Source organism: Furipterus horrens, unplaced genomic scaffold (assembly GCF_987537825.1).
Source record: "Furipterus horrens unplaced genomic scaffold, mFurHor1.1.pri manual_scaffold_15, whole genome shotgun sequence".
NCBI classification, from domain to species: Eukaryota; Metazoa; Chordata; class Mammalia; order Chiroptera; family Furipteridae; genus Furipterus; species Furipterus horrens.
In genome coordinates, this window is record NW_028327185.1 from 25,616,130 (window position 1) to 25,631,409 (window position 15,280).

The window sequence follows — 15,280 nt, forward strand, 5'->3', positions numbered from 1 at the left end:
CAGGAATACAGCTGGATGGCATGGACCAGTTCTAGAAGCTGGAGTTAAAGATGCATATTGGTCACAGCAAGGACACAGGCTGCAAGTTCATAGCTTCTCCCTATATCTCTTTGTTTTCTTGTACCTCCCTCTTCTTAGAAAATCACCTGCCTGCGCTGAGATGTTAGGATGGGCTTTGAGGTGAGATATATTCCACGTTGTCAGCACCTGAATAAAACCATTTTCTTTACAGCAGCACCTGAGCCCTGAGCATCGAGGAACTGCACCTGCATTTGGTTACACCAGCGTGGTGCCTTCTGGAGAGGGCCCTTTTCCTGTTTCACTTCAGAAAACTTCTTGCCGGATCTTCATGTGGTGGTGGAAGGACCAGAAAACCCTTTGGGCTCGTTGAGAAAGACACAAACTCTCTTCATGGGGCAATCTCATGACCTGAGCATCTCCCTAAGCCACACCTGTTACACTATCCACTTTGGGGATGAGGATTTTCCATATAAATGTGGGGTAATACAAGTATTCAAACCAAAACACTTCCCTAAAGTCTGCAGAAAGGGTGGTCCTGCCACCACCTTGACGTCAGCCTCCTGAAGAAACTTCACGACCCTACTTCCAGATGGTACAGGAATAAGTATATGTACATTGCAGCCCTAGGAGTCTGGTGATTCATTCAGTTGTCATAGGAAGAGAATAGGCTGATGCTGCCTCCCATTGTCAAGGGTGTCTCCATGCTGCTACCTGCTGTGTGATGACATCATTACTGTCCCAGGGACAGGGACACTCACAGGGCTGTGTTGTCAGGTGAGGAGACTCCTTAGGATCTCACCTGAGGGAGGACTGAAAAAACGCTGTGGTCTCATAGACGGTGCTGGCACCTGGCACACCTGTCACACCTCGACTTTGCTGCCACAAACCTCTGTGCGATGTTTGGCCAGAGACAAGGACATGGAATTTCATCCTTGTCCCCATGCACAATTCAATTGTTCAGAAACAGGGGAATGTCATAGAACTTGCCGGGGAGTCACTACAGGCCAAATTCCTATAACTGACCCCAACCAAGATTCCCAGATGATGCCTCCAAGAACACCTCCTATTCAGATGACAAGGAGGCTCCCAATGTGTCCCCTGAACAAATCTCAATAGATAACAGGGGTCTTTACAGGGGCATCTTCCCTTCCTCTTCCTTGCGGGACATCTGGTCTCCTGAAATCTTCCCTGAGTTTCTATGTGTCCATGGCAGCATCAGTCCTGGTCCCAGATACTGACTGTGTGTGAGGAAGTGAGGAGACCCATCGCCCTCTCATCTCCGCGGCCCAGCACAGCTGCCCTGTTCTTCAGGGCTTGTGACACACTCAGGATGTGGGTCACCACACTGTATCTCTCACACAGTAATACAGGCCATGTCCTCTGACTTCAGGCCATTGGTCTGCAGATAGGCGGTGCTCACAAAGGTGTCCATGGAGATGACATTTCATTCTGAGAAGCCCTGGGCATTCATTGGTGTCCCGGTGTTTGTGTTCGTCCATCCCATGCACTGCAGGCCCTCTCCTGGGGCCTGTCGCACCCAGATCATAGCATAGCTGGTGAAGGTGTACCCAGGGCCTTGCAGGGGACCTTCACTGAGGCCCCAGGCTGCACCAGCTCCCAGGTCCCTGAGCTCTGTGGTGGAATACTTTCACAGAAACGCATGAAGTGCTAGAACATCTAATACAGGATCAAATCAGTAAGTACTTATTACATGCTTATTATGTGTCTGGGACTTTTAAAGAAATGCCTCATTCTGGTCCATAACCTCCTTGTCAGATCCTTTTAGCCCCTAAACTAACTCAAGAGGAGTTGACAAGGACTGTCCCCTTGGCCAAACCTCAGTCAGTCTCCCTCCAGCCATCTTACCAACCAGCCCATGACCTCGGGCCTCAGTGCCTGTCTTTGCTGTGCCTGCATTGCTCACTTTTTGCAAGAGTCCTGTTTAGAGGGAATCTCCCCATGATATCTGATCACCCCAGTTGGGTTTTGCAAGAATCCTGTTAAGTTGCTTCAGCAAGAACTCCCTGTCCTTGAAACCTCTCTTAGTAATTTCCATCCGCTGACTTCCATGACCTTCTCCTTGCTAGCAAGTCCCTCTTTCACCGAGGTATTAAGAACTGAGCCCAATTCTGTACTGAGGTCCCTTTCCATGATTTCAATAGTTCCTGATTACAACTGCAAGATGGAGCCCTGGCTGGTGTGACTCAGTGGTTGAGTGCCAACCTGTGAACCAAAGGGTCACCAGTTCGGTTCCCTGTCAGGGCACACGCCTGGGTTGTGGACTAGATGACCAGTTGGAGGCACACGAGAGGCAACCACTCGTAGATATTTCTCTCCATCTCTACCTCACTCCCTTCCTTTCTCTATAAAAATAAATACATAAAACATTTATGAGGCAGAGTTGCCTCCAACACCCGAGGCTCAGTTGGAAACTACTCTGTCCAGCAAAGGTTTCACGACCATGGCAGAACAAATCTATCCCGGACACTATATTATGTCTGCGAGGTAGGGAGGCAGCTGCTCTCTCTAGGGAAGAACAGCAGTCAGACCTCTGTCCCTTGTGCTTTTTATTGAGAAGGATACACACGGGAGATACAAGGTCAAAATTCATGAATCACCAATAGCTTTTAGGTGCTTGGATTACAGTTGACAATAAAAGATTACATGTACAAGTACAGAGGGCACAGTGACCAGTCTGTGTCAGGGTCTATCAAACACCTTGATGCCACACTGGCATTAGGTCCAAGGTTTCATACATTCCTTGCTAGAGATTGTTTATACTTAACTAAGAGATAAGAAAAGCAGAACAAGTTCTAAAGCATAATAAGTATTCTTTAAATCCAATTCCCATGGAAACCCTCTGAAAGGTTTTTGGTTATGTCTCTTGCACAGCCTTCTGTTGAGACTTAAAGACAAGCCAGAGGGGCAAGTCAGGCTCATGGCCGGGGTTATAATTCCCTAAAACACAAGGAGCAGCTCTCCACACATTTAAAAAATCTGACACATGGAAACGGAAGGGTGATTTTTGCACAAAAACAAATAAAAATTGAAATACTGCTTGACTGAGCTGTTCTTCTACTAGTTGTTCATCGAAATAATAAAAACTAGGGTTTGGAACAGGTATTTGCACCGCTCTGTTCATTGCAGTATTACTCACCGTAGTCAATTCATAGAAACCAGCTCAGTGTCCACCAGTGGGTGAAAGGATAAACATGCGCTATGTACTCCTGACAGGGTACTACTCGGTCTTTAAAGTGGGAACTCCTGTCCTCAACTGCAGCATGGTTGAAAGTGGGTGACACTCTGATCTCGAAAATAAACCCATAATGGAATAACAAATGTTGTACGATTCCACTCACGCTACAAATTTAAATTAGATTTCACTTCCAGCAGCAGATAGAGGTGCTGGAGGCCTGGGTGTGGTGAGAGGCAAAGGCAGGAGATGAGGGATCTTGGAGTGTCACTGCCCTGGGGTCCTGCACCTGCAGGAGAACCACAGACGGAGGCACCTGGAGGAGACAGCTGCTGTCAGGACCACATCAGACCTGGTCGCGGACGCTGTGAATTCACAGGGGCCTGGAGGTGTTTGCGTCTGTGTGTGGAGCCGTCCATCCCTCAGGGCCCTGCTGAGAATGAGGGAACAGTCAGTCTGCATGGAGTGCAGCTTCCCACCTGGGATGGGAGGAAGGGAGAAAGGGCCCCAGTACTGTTGTCTATTGATTATAATGGGAATAAACTATTCAAATATCTTTTCATTCCTGGAGCTGGTGGATCTAGCTTTATATAAAACTGGTCGGCCATTACAGTTTTAACCTTAGTTTTACCATCAGCCTCTGGGGCTCAGTGGACTTGTGATGTAGTTCTGATCAGGAATGGAAGAGACAGGTTCATCCCTGGTTCATCAGAAGTGAATTTCAGAAGCTTCACCTCCTCCCTCCTTCATCCTTTTTCATGTCTGCACATGACCCTTGTGAGAGCTGTCACCTCATCCACATGAGATGGGTGTCCCCTGAGCATGAAGTCACATGCTGCGTGGATCACTGCCCAGAGCTGGACAGAGATCCTCCCAGGTACATGGATGGTGAAGTTAAGCAAGCATGGAGCCAACACTTCCAGGTTTCTTGTTGTTTCTTTAAAGTATATTTTATTGATTATGTTGTCACAGTTGTCCCCATTTCTTTTCCCTTTGATGCCTTCTTCCCAATACGCCCCTCTCTTCACCAATCCCACCCCCTTAGTGTAGATGTAGTTTTGTGTGTCATCAAGCGACACTGAGGTAATTCCAGAGGACAGAATTATTGGATGAATGGGGGGCTGCCGCACACTCAGGCAAGTCAGCCAAGAGCAGCGCAGAACTCCATCCTTTTATTGAGTTTAACATGATAGTAAAAATAGATTAATGAGAACAGGCTCAAGGTAGAGAACTTAAAAAATTTTACAGAACACAATCATTATCTATAAAAGTTAAGTAGGATAACATATGATGAGGCTTTAACTTCCTAAAGATTTATAACTTTGTCCTTAGGTCTGGTTTCAGACAAGAGTTACCTATAAGGCAAGGAGATGGAGTACTCAGCAAGGTCTCTTTGCGCGCAGGATACCACGGCTCAGCGGCCTGATACAGCTTTGCAGCTGCAGGCGTCAGCAAGGCCGGCTGGCTTATCTGAGACACAGGACACCCGGGCTGAAGGACATGGGAACATATCCTTCCTCAGAGGCTCGATTCCCTCTAACACCTTAGTTCATGTCCATGGGTCGTGTATATATGTTCTTTGGCTTTACCCTTTTCTTCTTCATTCTTAACATCCCCCTGTCTATTTTGTATCTACCATTTATGCTTCTGAGTCCCTGCATGAATTCCCCCTTTTTCCTCCTTCCTCCTCCCAGGGGTTACTGCTCAAAATGATCCCCATACCTCTGGTTCTGTTTCTATTTTGGTTCTTTGCTTGGTTTGTTTTTTATTATGCTGTTGATAGTTTTGAGTTTTTTTTTGTCATTTCAATGTTCAGAGTTTTGATCATCTTGTTAGGTCTAGCTAGACTGAGAGGACAAACAACAGGAAAACAGGTGAAGAGTTTAAAAATATTCATTTGGCCACTACACAAGTGGGCTGAAACCCAGAGGTGTCAGCAATGAACAATGAAAGGCCCGGGTTTTTAAAAGGCTAATGGGGAAAGGAGTTGAAGGGGCTCTCTGTCAATGGCTTTTGTGGAGTTGGCCCTGGAAACAGAGAGGCTTACTAAGACAGAAAAGTTAGTAAGTTCTTGCTGGCAGGCTCTGATATCTTTGAAGGACACAGACAGTCACTGGCATCAGTAGTTACTGTGGGGGCTTGCTAAAACCAGACCTGGATTCCAAGAACCCAGTCCTTATGTCTAAGATTCCTGCCTTTGTTTTTATTGATTCTGGGAAGATGGGCCAAAGATCCATTATCTGCAACTCCTTCAAAGCTGAGATTTAGGATGTAGTGTTGTCCTTGTATTTCTTCTTGAGATACTGGTTGATGTGGAGGGGTATGGAGCAGGAGCACGTCACCTGCACTGTCCTGCAGACAAATCTTATTAGAAGACCTAGGAGACAGGGGACTACTAAGAGGAAAAAACAGATGATTATCATGGGGGATATTAAGGGTATTAGCATGGTTTGGAGGGGGGAGGAAAAATGGGAGAAGACAGTCTCGAGCCAGGAGGACTCAGTGGCAGTATCTATTTCTGCATGTTTTATGATGTCAATGTTTTCTTTGAAAACTTCTAAATCTTCTACTAGCTGCCCTCTGGTGTTGATATAAAAACAGCACATGTCATTCAACAGAGTGCATGTCCCAGCAGCCTCAGCATACAAGGAGAGGCAGGGCTACTTCTGTAAAAATTCCAGCGGGAGGAGGTGGGCTTGCAAGGAGGCTGTCCTGCACAGAGCAGGGGTGGAGACCAGCGGCTGAGATCACAGGCTCAGGCCTCAGGCTGCGGCTGAGTGTTAATGTCACACTTTTGTCCTCTGCGTTAGAGAGGCAGGCACCCAACTGTTTCTGCAACCAGTAATGAGATTGAGTAGTGAGTTAATTACTCTGTTGTTCCTAGGACCCAGCAGCTCCTAGCTCTAGAAATTACAGTGTTTCAAAGACTTATTTGCTTACATTTTCTTATTTCTTAACTTCATAATTTCTTTCTTTTTCTGCTCCCTCACAATCTTTTTTCTCAACATATAAGACCTCTACAACTTACACAAACCCTCTTCAGCATGCTCAGATGCTCTGCAGCATATGCAATCCTGCAATACATTCTAAAATAATTTATAGAATTATAAATGAAAGTATATTAGAACTTTGGGAGATTCTTGTATAATGTCCCATCTGTTAAAGCTTTCTAAGCATTTTAAAATATATTAAATAAGCCCGATTTGTCTAAAATTTTCTTCTGTGTAAGAAGAAAGAATAAATTATTGAGATATTCCAAGGCCCCTGTCAAATATCTCAAAGCTATAAGAAATGTCTTTTAAATTTTAGAACCTGGAAATTTTGTCTAACATTTAATTTAAGGAATATATATTAGGAAATTATCTTTGACTCTTTAAAGTGATAATGAAAGGTATGTGATACTAATATGTGCTGATAAAACTTCAGATCTTAGTATTGAGAGATATGAATTTTTGAAAGCTAGTTAAGTATTTGAATAACATACTATGTCACATAATTATTAAATGAACATTTCTTTTCTCCATTGGCAGACAAACACACAGTGCTTGGAAGTGAGCCATGCTATTACCACATAACCTTGACAACAGTATGGAGCCTGGAGAAGAAGGGGAGAGATCAGGCTGGGATGAGCTTTAGCCACTTTGGTTTAAAAGGACCAGATTTTTTTTCCTTTGTATGTTAAGGGAGGGTTGAGATTTCTCCCTCTTTGTATCCTTGTTCCTAGTTAAGGTAGGTGTAGTGGGGCCAAGCCCATTTTGAAGTCCAAGTCAAGTGCAAGGTGGGGATGAGGTGGATAATGAATAGCGTCACTTCCTGCTAGGGGATAGTGATCAAAAGCTTGACCTTGGGGATTAGATGGCCACTTGGCTGGAAGACAAACACAGCAATTACATTGTAAAGCAGATAGAAGTGGGGGTTGGTAGAGCTGTGAATGGAGGAGTCAGAGAAAAGCAGATTTGAATGAAAAGGCCTAGTTAGGAAAAGAGAACCTGGAAAAGCCAGAACTTTTCACTTCAGGCTGAAATCTTGCTTTAATACTGTGTCTTTCTTGGCAGCAAGCACCCTAGTGTTTCAGAAAGGGGGTGTCCAAGAACCCCCAGAGCTTGGGGCTGGGGGGTAAGGAAAAGGAAGCAGCTTTCAGAACGCCCCCACATGCCTGGGACTGGGGGCTGGTGTCTTTGTTACATAAATGGCTTGGATGTTTCCAAGGCCTCAGGTAGATTGGAGGGGTCTGGGACTGGGGGATGGTATGGAAAGAGCACACAGAGCATGTGTGAGGTTCTGTGAATGGTCAGAACCGGGGACCATGCTGACTGTGACACAGGACACAGTCCGGGATTTAAAAATAAATGGCACACATTTGAACCAGGCTCACAGTGTGGTTTGGGGACTGTCTGGCCCTGCTGCTTTGAAAAGGATGCCCATGCGGTTTTGAAATGGTCTCTCCATGTGGATTACAAAGGAGGGTGCACCATGCTGCTTTAAGAAGGGAAAACATGCAGCTTACAAGGAGGCTGGGAATTCATGCAATCTGGATTAAAGCTGGAGGACCCCATAACACAGACAAAACCTCCCCAATCAGAATTAAATGATTGGCAGCTACCGGTAAAGCTGAACTGTGTCTAGGAAGTAGGGAAACGGTATCTCTAACTTTTCTAAAACTAACCTGGTTTGGTAGGGGGAGGCAAGGTTATGTGTTTGTGGGTGTTTTAAGGAACATAAGACATAACAGCAGAAATCTGCAAATAATCTATATCTGTATAGCTATTGAATAAACAATTCTTTTTCTTTTCCCTAAACTGGTATTGAGAGTTATGCCTCTGGCCGCAGGCAATCGGGCCCCTGAGTAAACAGCCCGTGGGTTCTGTTTCAGTTGGAGCCGCCCAGCGGTTCTGTAACACTAGTGGCTTTTAAATGCTCACCTGTGCCTGCAGGTGCAGCTATTTCTCGAGGAGAGAGATTAAGACATTTACCTGACAATATTAATATTACCCCCTTTGCTGCTGTTGCAAGGAGTATTCTGATGCAAATTGGGTCGCTAGACGTCACCTCGGGTGGAGAGAAATGCTTTGAGCCTCTAATGATCTAAACTGGCTGGAGACAAAGAGTGGAATCCCAGTCACAGCACCATTTATGATAAATAATGGAGGGAACAGAGTGGGGATTGGTGGGTGTTGGAGACAGAGAGAGGAGAAAATGCCATGTGAGCTCTGAGGAGAGGAGGGTGTAACAGAGCACAGAGTGGGAGAGGGACCCCAAATTCCCTACAGCCTATGGTTTTGGGATGGGGAAAGGAAACAGCACAATGTTCAAGGCACCTTTCATGACAATGACATACAGCGCTCCAGGTCAGCGGTTACAATTGGGGAAGCCCATTGAAGAGGAAGATGTGGTTTTGCATTAGAGCTGGAGTAAGAAGGAGGAGATCCACTGGGAAACCTGCCTAGAGGATATGGCATCGTGGCTGATGGGGCTGGGATTGCGGGGACCTGCCTAACCAAGCACGGATTAGTGGGAGATGCCTGCAATGCTGAACTGTGGCCGGGAATACTGGGCCGTGGACTTCTGCTTTTCTGAAAGACAGTACCTCTGACTGGAATATTCTGAAACTGGTCTGGTTTGGCAGGAAGGGGCAGTTGAAATTTTTAAATAAACCTTCTTTCCACAAATTTTTTTACTGAGAGTCACGCTTCTTGGTGGTGGGCAGTTGGACCTCACAACTTTCCCAGAGCAGCATAGGGGTGGGCAACCACTCCTCGGGGTTTAAGGAACTGCAGCCCCGGCCTGAGCATGACAAGCCGTCAGCTTTCTGGCCGCGCTTGCCTCTAAGTCTCACCATGAGGCTGCGTGCGGAATGTGACTGACAACCACTCAGAGGGTTGCCATGGGAATTGGATCATTATGCTCATTATGCTCGTTATGCTTTAGAACTTGCTCTGCTTTCCTTATCAGTAATGTAGCATAAACAATCTCTAGCAAGGAGTGTATGAGACCCTGCACCTGGTCAAGATGTTTTATGGACCCTGACACAGACTGGTCACTGTGACCCCTGTTCTGGTATGTGTAATCTGTTACTGTCAAACGCCTAATTGCTATTGACGATTTATGAGTTTTAGCCTTGTATCTCTCGCATGTATCCTCCTCAATAAAAGACATAAGGGATGAAGGTTTGGCTGCTGGTCTCCACTAGACAGGCAGTCACCTTCCTTCCCCCAGACATAACACAGTGTCCTGGGTGAAAAGTTTGTTCCGCCGTGGTCACGAAGCCTCTGCTGGACAGAGTAACATCTGACTGTGCCTAGGGTGTGTGTGGCACCTCCGCCATACATAGGCTGGGGTTATTTAACAGTATGAGTATCTGGGCTTTGAGCTTGACTAGAATGTCTCCTCCAGGAATTGACTGGTGTTGGTCAGAGGAGGAGCACTAGAAATGAGTGGGCATAAACATGTTCTTCTGAGGAGCATGGGAGGAGGAGAGTACTGATGGTTGTGAGACTACGCCATCCACCAACAATCAGGACTGAGGAATTAGTAACTAGCCCAGAATATTAATTGTCAGGGCAGCCTTGCTCTGAGAAATCACCCAGAGACCACTGTGGGAGCAGGCAGTGGGTTTATTGAAGGGAAAGCAGGGTGGGGAGGGGAGAGGCAGCTCCTGGACCAACTCAAGGGCCCGTGGGAGCAAGGGGAATGGGGGACAGGGAATGGGGCCTCCCGGTCCTCCTCGTGGGCCTGTAGGAGTCCCACCCGCACTTCTGCAGGCACCTTTTTTATACTTGTCAACCACACATTTTGGTGAGGGTGAGTTTGCTCATCAACATATTCAGTAGATCATTTACATCTCATTGCTCGCCCCCCCCCACTCATCCCCCACCAGGTTAGTTAACACACTGGGCTCGGTTCATTACCATTTCTCTTGAAAATGGTTTCAGTCCATCAGCATAACTTGTGAACTGCTAAATCCATCAGCATATCTTTGGGAATGGCTAAGTCCAAGGCCACGCTGATTAGCATAGACCAGAAGTCCAGGTGTGCATTCTAGCTGCCTCCATGTTCTGACACTAATAAGAAAAAATATTGACTTACCTGCTACTGAAGGAGTTACCTGAGGCTCTGTCCTGAGATAGGACTGGAGGTCCATGTGGTCTCTGGGCAGCTTGTCCTCCACTGCAAATCCCAGAAGCTCTGGGCGACCAAAGTCAGGGGTCCATTCCATGGGGGTCTCTGATATCGCTGTGCCCTGAGGGGCCTGGAGGCTGCTGAATTTCCCGTGCCCTCCAGTTTGTACAGTGGGCACAGTCCTGGGGGGTCGTGGATCTGGACACTGTTTAGCCCAGTGTCCAGGCTTCCTGCACTTGAAGCAGGTCCCTGGAGGGGGATCTGACTTTCGCCTTTTGATGGGTTAGGTCCGTGGAACTCTTTCTGAGCAGAAGCCAGTAATTGGAAAGTCTGAGTTCAGGATTGGTCATGTTTCTCATCTTGATTGTTGAAGACATTGAAGGCCAAATTAACTAATTCGGTGCGACTGGTCTGAGGACCTGCCTTTGCTTTTGGGCGTTTGCTGCATAGTTGGGAGGTGGGTGGGAAATAAAATACCGTGGAGAATAAGAATGCCCTTTTGGGAATCAGGACTCAGGTTAGTGAAATGCTGGAGGGCTTCCTTAACCTGCCTAGAAAGGCAGGCCCAGGGTTTTCATTGATTCCCTGCTGTGGCACCTGTGGGGCCATTGTTAGGGTCCTGCCTGTTTAGGATGTTGGCATGCACCTGGGCTTCCAGCCATGCATGTTTCTTTTCCTGAGCAGACAGACAGGGAGAAGGACAGGGATCCAACCTGGTTAGGTCATAAGGAACAGTGAGATATTAGGGTTCTTTTATGAAGCAAGTGGGGTCAGGAGAATACAAACTGAGGTGGCCCTCAACCTGGGAGATGTTGGAGAGGGAGAAGGGGATACATACCCTATGGGTCCTTGGGAGCCTGTGACTTTCTGGAGGTTGTGGTGCAGGGCAAAGCTGAGAGAGGGAGGGAGCGTGAGGTGCCTCTGTCTCAGAGGCAGTGTCTGGTGCAACAGGGGACTTATCAGTGGCTGCAGCTGCTCCTGCTGGGCCAGGCAGAGGTGGAGGAACATGAGGAGGGACAATTACCATGTTGAGATAGGGAGGGGAGAGAGGTCCTCCTCAGGTCAAGGGTCATCAGTGGGTCATTCCAGTTTGCTGGGGCTGCATACAGACGAGGGGGATGGGAAGGACAGAGAGGAGGTGATCCCCCACATGATCTGAAGGGGTTTTGAGAAAGAGTCATAGGGGAAGCAGTTGGAGAGGAGGTTTGGGGAAGAGCAGAGAGGAGGATTGACAGAGAGAGAGGGGACATCTGTGAAGCACCAGCTTCATGGCCAGGTGGTGACAATAAATGTCAAGGTCAGTCAGGATTTGTACTGAGCCCAAGCTGTATTGCACAAGTTCAGATGGAAGTGTCCTGCACACTGAAAAGGTACATAGTATGAAATGATTTAGAGAGATTACTCCCCATGATTGATAGGGAGTCAAGACATCAGGAGGCCCTCTCCAGTCTAGGGTAGACTCACTGGGGACACCCCACATGAGAGATTCCTAAGCAAGATAGGGGTTTGGGAGAAAGAGGAGGAAGGTCTCCCACCATCTTTAGTTCTCAAGGGTCCTGGACCTGGCAGCAACTCTCACCCAGCAATGGGATTTTCTGGTGAAAGTGTCCTGGGCACTATAACCATACGTAGTACGGGACAAAAAGAGTGACATTGGAAGAGGACAGGTTCTTTATATACTAACTTTCACAAGTGTTGATGCAAAGGTCATCCAAAGGAAGGTAGACTCTGGCTCCTTAACCTCTCCTCACTCTCCTGGGATTTGGCACCAAAATATTAGGTCCTGTATAGAGAGAGAACAAATGACAGAAAAACAGGTGAAGAGTATAAAAAGATTTCTTTGGTCAGCTACACAAGCGGGCTGAGGTCTGAAGGTGTCAGCAGTGAACAAAGAAAGGCACAAGGAAGGGAATTGAAGGGACTGTCTGTTGGATTTGAGGGAGGTGGCCCTGGGAACAAAAAGGCTTACTAAAACAGAAAAGTTACTAAGTTCTTGCCAGCATGCTGAAATATCTTTGAAAGACACAAGAAGTCCCTGACACCAGCAGTTACTGTAGGGGCAGGAGTCTTCTTGGGGATAGGCAGTCCCTGACAATAGCAGTAACTGTGGGGCTTGCTAAAACCAGACCTGGATTCCCAGAACCAAGGTCTTGTGCTTAAGACTTCTTTTTCTTAAATAATTCCCTTTAACATTTCATATAATAAATGGCTTGGTGATTTGAACTCCATTAGCTTTACCTTGTCTGAGAAGCACTTTATCTCACCTCCTGTTCTAAATGATAGCTTTGCTGGATAGAGGTCCTTGCTTTTCACTAATTTGACTACTTCTTGCCAGTCCCTTCTGGCCTGTGAAGTTTCTTTTGAGAGATCAGATGATAGTCTTATAGGAACCCCTTTGTAGGTAACACTTCTTTTCTATTGTTGCTTTTAAGATTCTCTCTTTATCTTCACATTTTGGCGTTTTAATTATGTTGTGTCTTGATGTGATCTTCTTTGACTGTGCTTGTTTGGGACTCTGTGTTTTTCGACTTGTATGTGCTTGGGGAGTGTGTTTGTCATCAGTCTGCACATCCACACCAAACTGTCATGGGTCCCTCTGCCTCCGTGTGGTGTCACCTAAACTTGGTGCTGTGAGCATGATGCCAAGTCAGTGGCTGTGACCACCAGTGGTCTTTGTTCTCTTGCTTTGGGTTCATATGCCTCTGGTGCCCGCTGTCCCGCATGCACGTGTCCTGCTTCTCGCCGGCCGTATGAGCCTGGTCTGCACTGCAGGGTCCAGCAGAGCCTCTGGTTAGAATCAGCGACATGGGCAGAAGGTTTGGTGATTCACTGGGATTAGGCACAATACTGTCTGAAAGAGACTGCCTTCTTTTCACCAGAGAACGCTGTTTTCCTTTACAACTGAGGTTTCTAATCCGGAGACTTCATAAGTGAGGAGTGAATCCGTAATCCAAGGAGGTTTCCTGAGGAAACTGTTTTACAGAGGAAACCGCACAGCAAACGGGCCCAAACCTCCACCTGCACCTGCTCCTGGGATGGTTCTCGTGCTCAGAGAGCCAGAGCGCCCCCTGGTGGTCCCAGCCCCTCCTGCAGGAGGTTTGTGTCTGGGCTCCGGCTGACTCCCCCTCACTGTGTCTCTCGCGCAGTAATACACGGCCGTGTCCTCGGCTCTCAGGCTGCTCAGCTCCATGTAGGCTGTGCTCGTGGACTTGTCTGCGGTCATTGTGACTCTGCCCTGGAACTTCTGTGCGTAGTCTGTGTCACCATCTCCAGGGTAAATCCTCCCCATCCACTCAAGCCCTTGTCCTGGGGCCTGTCGCACCCACTGCATCCAGTAGTCTGTGAAGGTGTACCCAGAAGCCTTGCAGGAGACCTTCACCGAGGCCCCAGGCCTCCTCACCTCAACCCCAGGCTGCAGCAGCTGCACCTCGGAGTGGACACCTGTGGGGAGGAGGCAGGAGTGGGTGGAAATCCCCCTTGACATCCCTGGTCCCCTCCTCAACCCAGGGACTGGGGAGCCCCTTACCTGTAGCCACTGCCACCAGGAAGAGGGCTCTCCAGCTCCAGTCCATGCTGAGGGGCTGTGCCGTCAGGACCTCTGTAGGGGAGGGTGTGGCCGAGGGTGATGCTCTCAGGGCACAGACAGACCCACATTTAACCTAGTCTACCTCTTCTCATTTGCATATTCATGAGGCAGAGTGTTTCATAACTGAAGACTTGAACCCACCTGAGAAAAGATAGAGGGCACAGGGACCCTGCTCAGAGGACTTAGGGAGTCAAGTCCTAATCAGCGTTGTAGGATTTTTGCTGCCTGGAAGGTCCCCGAGTTCTGTGATGGCATAGCTCCTCACACAAGGAAGGGGCCCCCACAGGATATGCTCCTCATTGTGAGCCCCCCTCTGAGTGACACTCAGACCGCCTGGACTAGTTCTGGGCTTTAAAGCCTGAATATCTTATCCTGGGACCAGGGTGTCCCCAAAATGCTGCCCCTAGTGAGTTACTAAAACCATCTCCTTCTCTAGTTTCTTACAATTCACATATAAAGATGTTTTACAAATACCCTATTAACTGTGATATTCTTGTCATATCAAGTCTCATAAATGCTCTGATGGAATAGGATATTTCTAGTCACCTTTGTACAAACCTTATTTTAGATGTTTTCATGAAAAGAAGAAGGCCCAGCCCTCAGAGGAAATCCCCCCGAGATCCTCCCACAGCTGCTCACAGGGCAGCAACCCAGAGCCTGTGGGTCTGGCACGCACCCTGCTGCCCAGCCTGCACTCTGCACTGGAGGGTCACCTCTGGGCTCACAGGGAATGGACTATTCAGCATCTCAGCTCCAGAATTAAAGGCCACACCTGACTTCAGTTTGCTCCCTCAGAGACAGCATGGGCTTTGACAACTCCAGACACAGAGAACTGGCCTTAGCAAACCCAGGTCACAATTAAGGGATCCCCCAGCCAGGTCTCTCTGTGAAACCATCAGGGAACCCCTTCCCTGGAGCTGCAGATGCACTGACAGAGCCAACACTCCTGACTCCAGAAGCTCTCAGGGTCCTTGGGGGACTCTGGCGTCTTCATTTTCCTCTGCAGGAGGTCCCATCTGATGATCCTTGCATGGATCCTAAACTCAGTGCACTTCCAGTGCTCAATGGACCTCTCTCTCTCTCTCTCTCTCTCTCTTTCTCTCTCTCTCTCTCTCTCTCTCTCACACCCCCCCCACACACACAGAAGATTGTCATGATAATGTTTTCCTGGTCTCCCTTCTTCCCTGTATGTATCACATAGGCAGGGCCCCTACATGGACTCTAGGCCTGGATGTGACTTCCTACTTGAGGTCAGCTCTGTGGGTGATACCCTGGCTTTTTGTTCATTTTTGTCCCTTATAACCCCATAAACCATGGCCCTCAGTCCCTACCTCCCACATGGAGACAGTCTTACTGCTCAG

General features: G+C 47.7%; 1 gene segment (V, D, J or C); it reads right to left on the reverse strand.

Moving 5' to 3' along the window:
• LOC149992544 (immunoglobulin heavy variable 1-46-like) overlaps positions 1-13,952 on the reverse strand; it is a 42,896-nt gene extending 28,944 nt beyond the window's left edge. The window contains 2 exon segments of the V gene segment in view: positions 13,464-13,774; positions 13,860-13,952. Of these exon segments, the coding sequence occupies positions 13,464-13,774; positions 13,860-13,905 (357 nt within the window).
• Between the last annotated feature and the right edge of the window lie 1,328 nt (positions 13,953-15,280).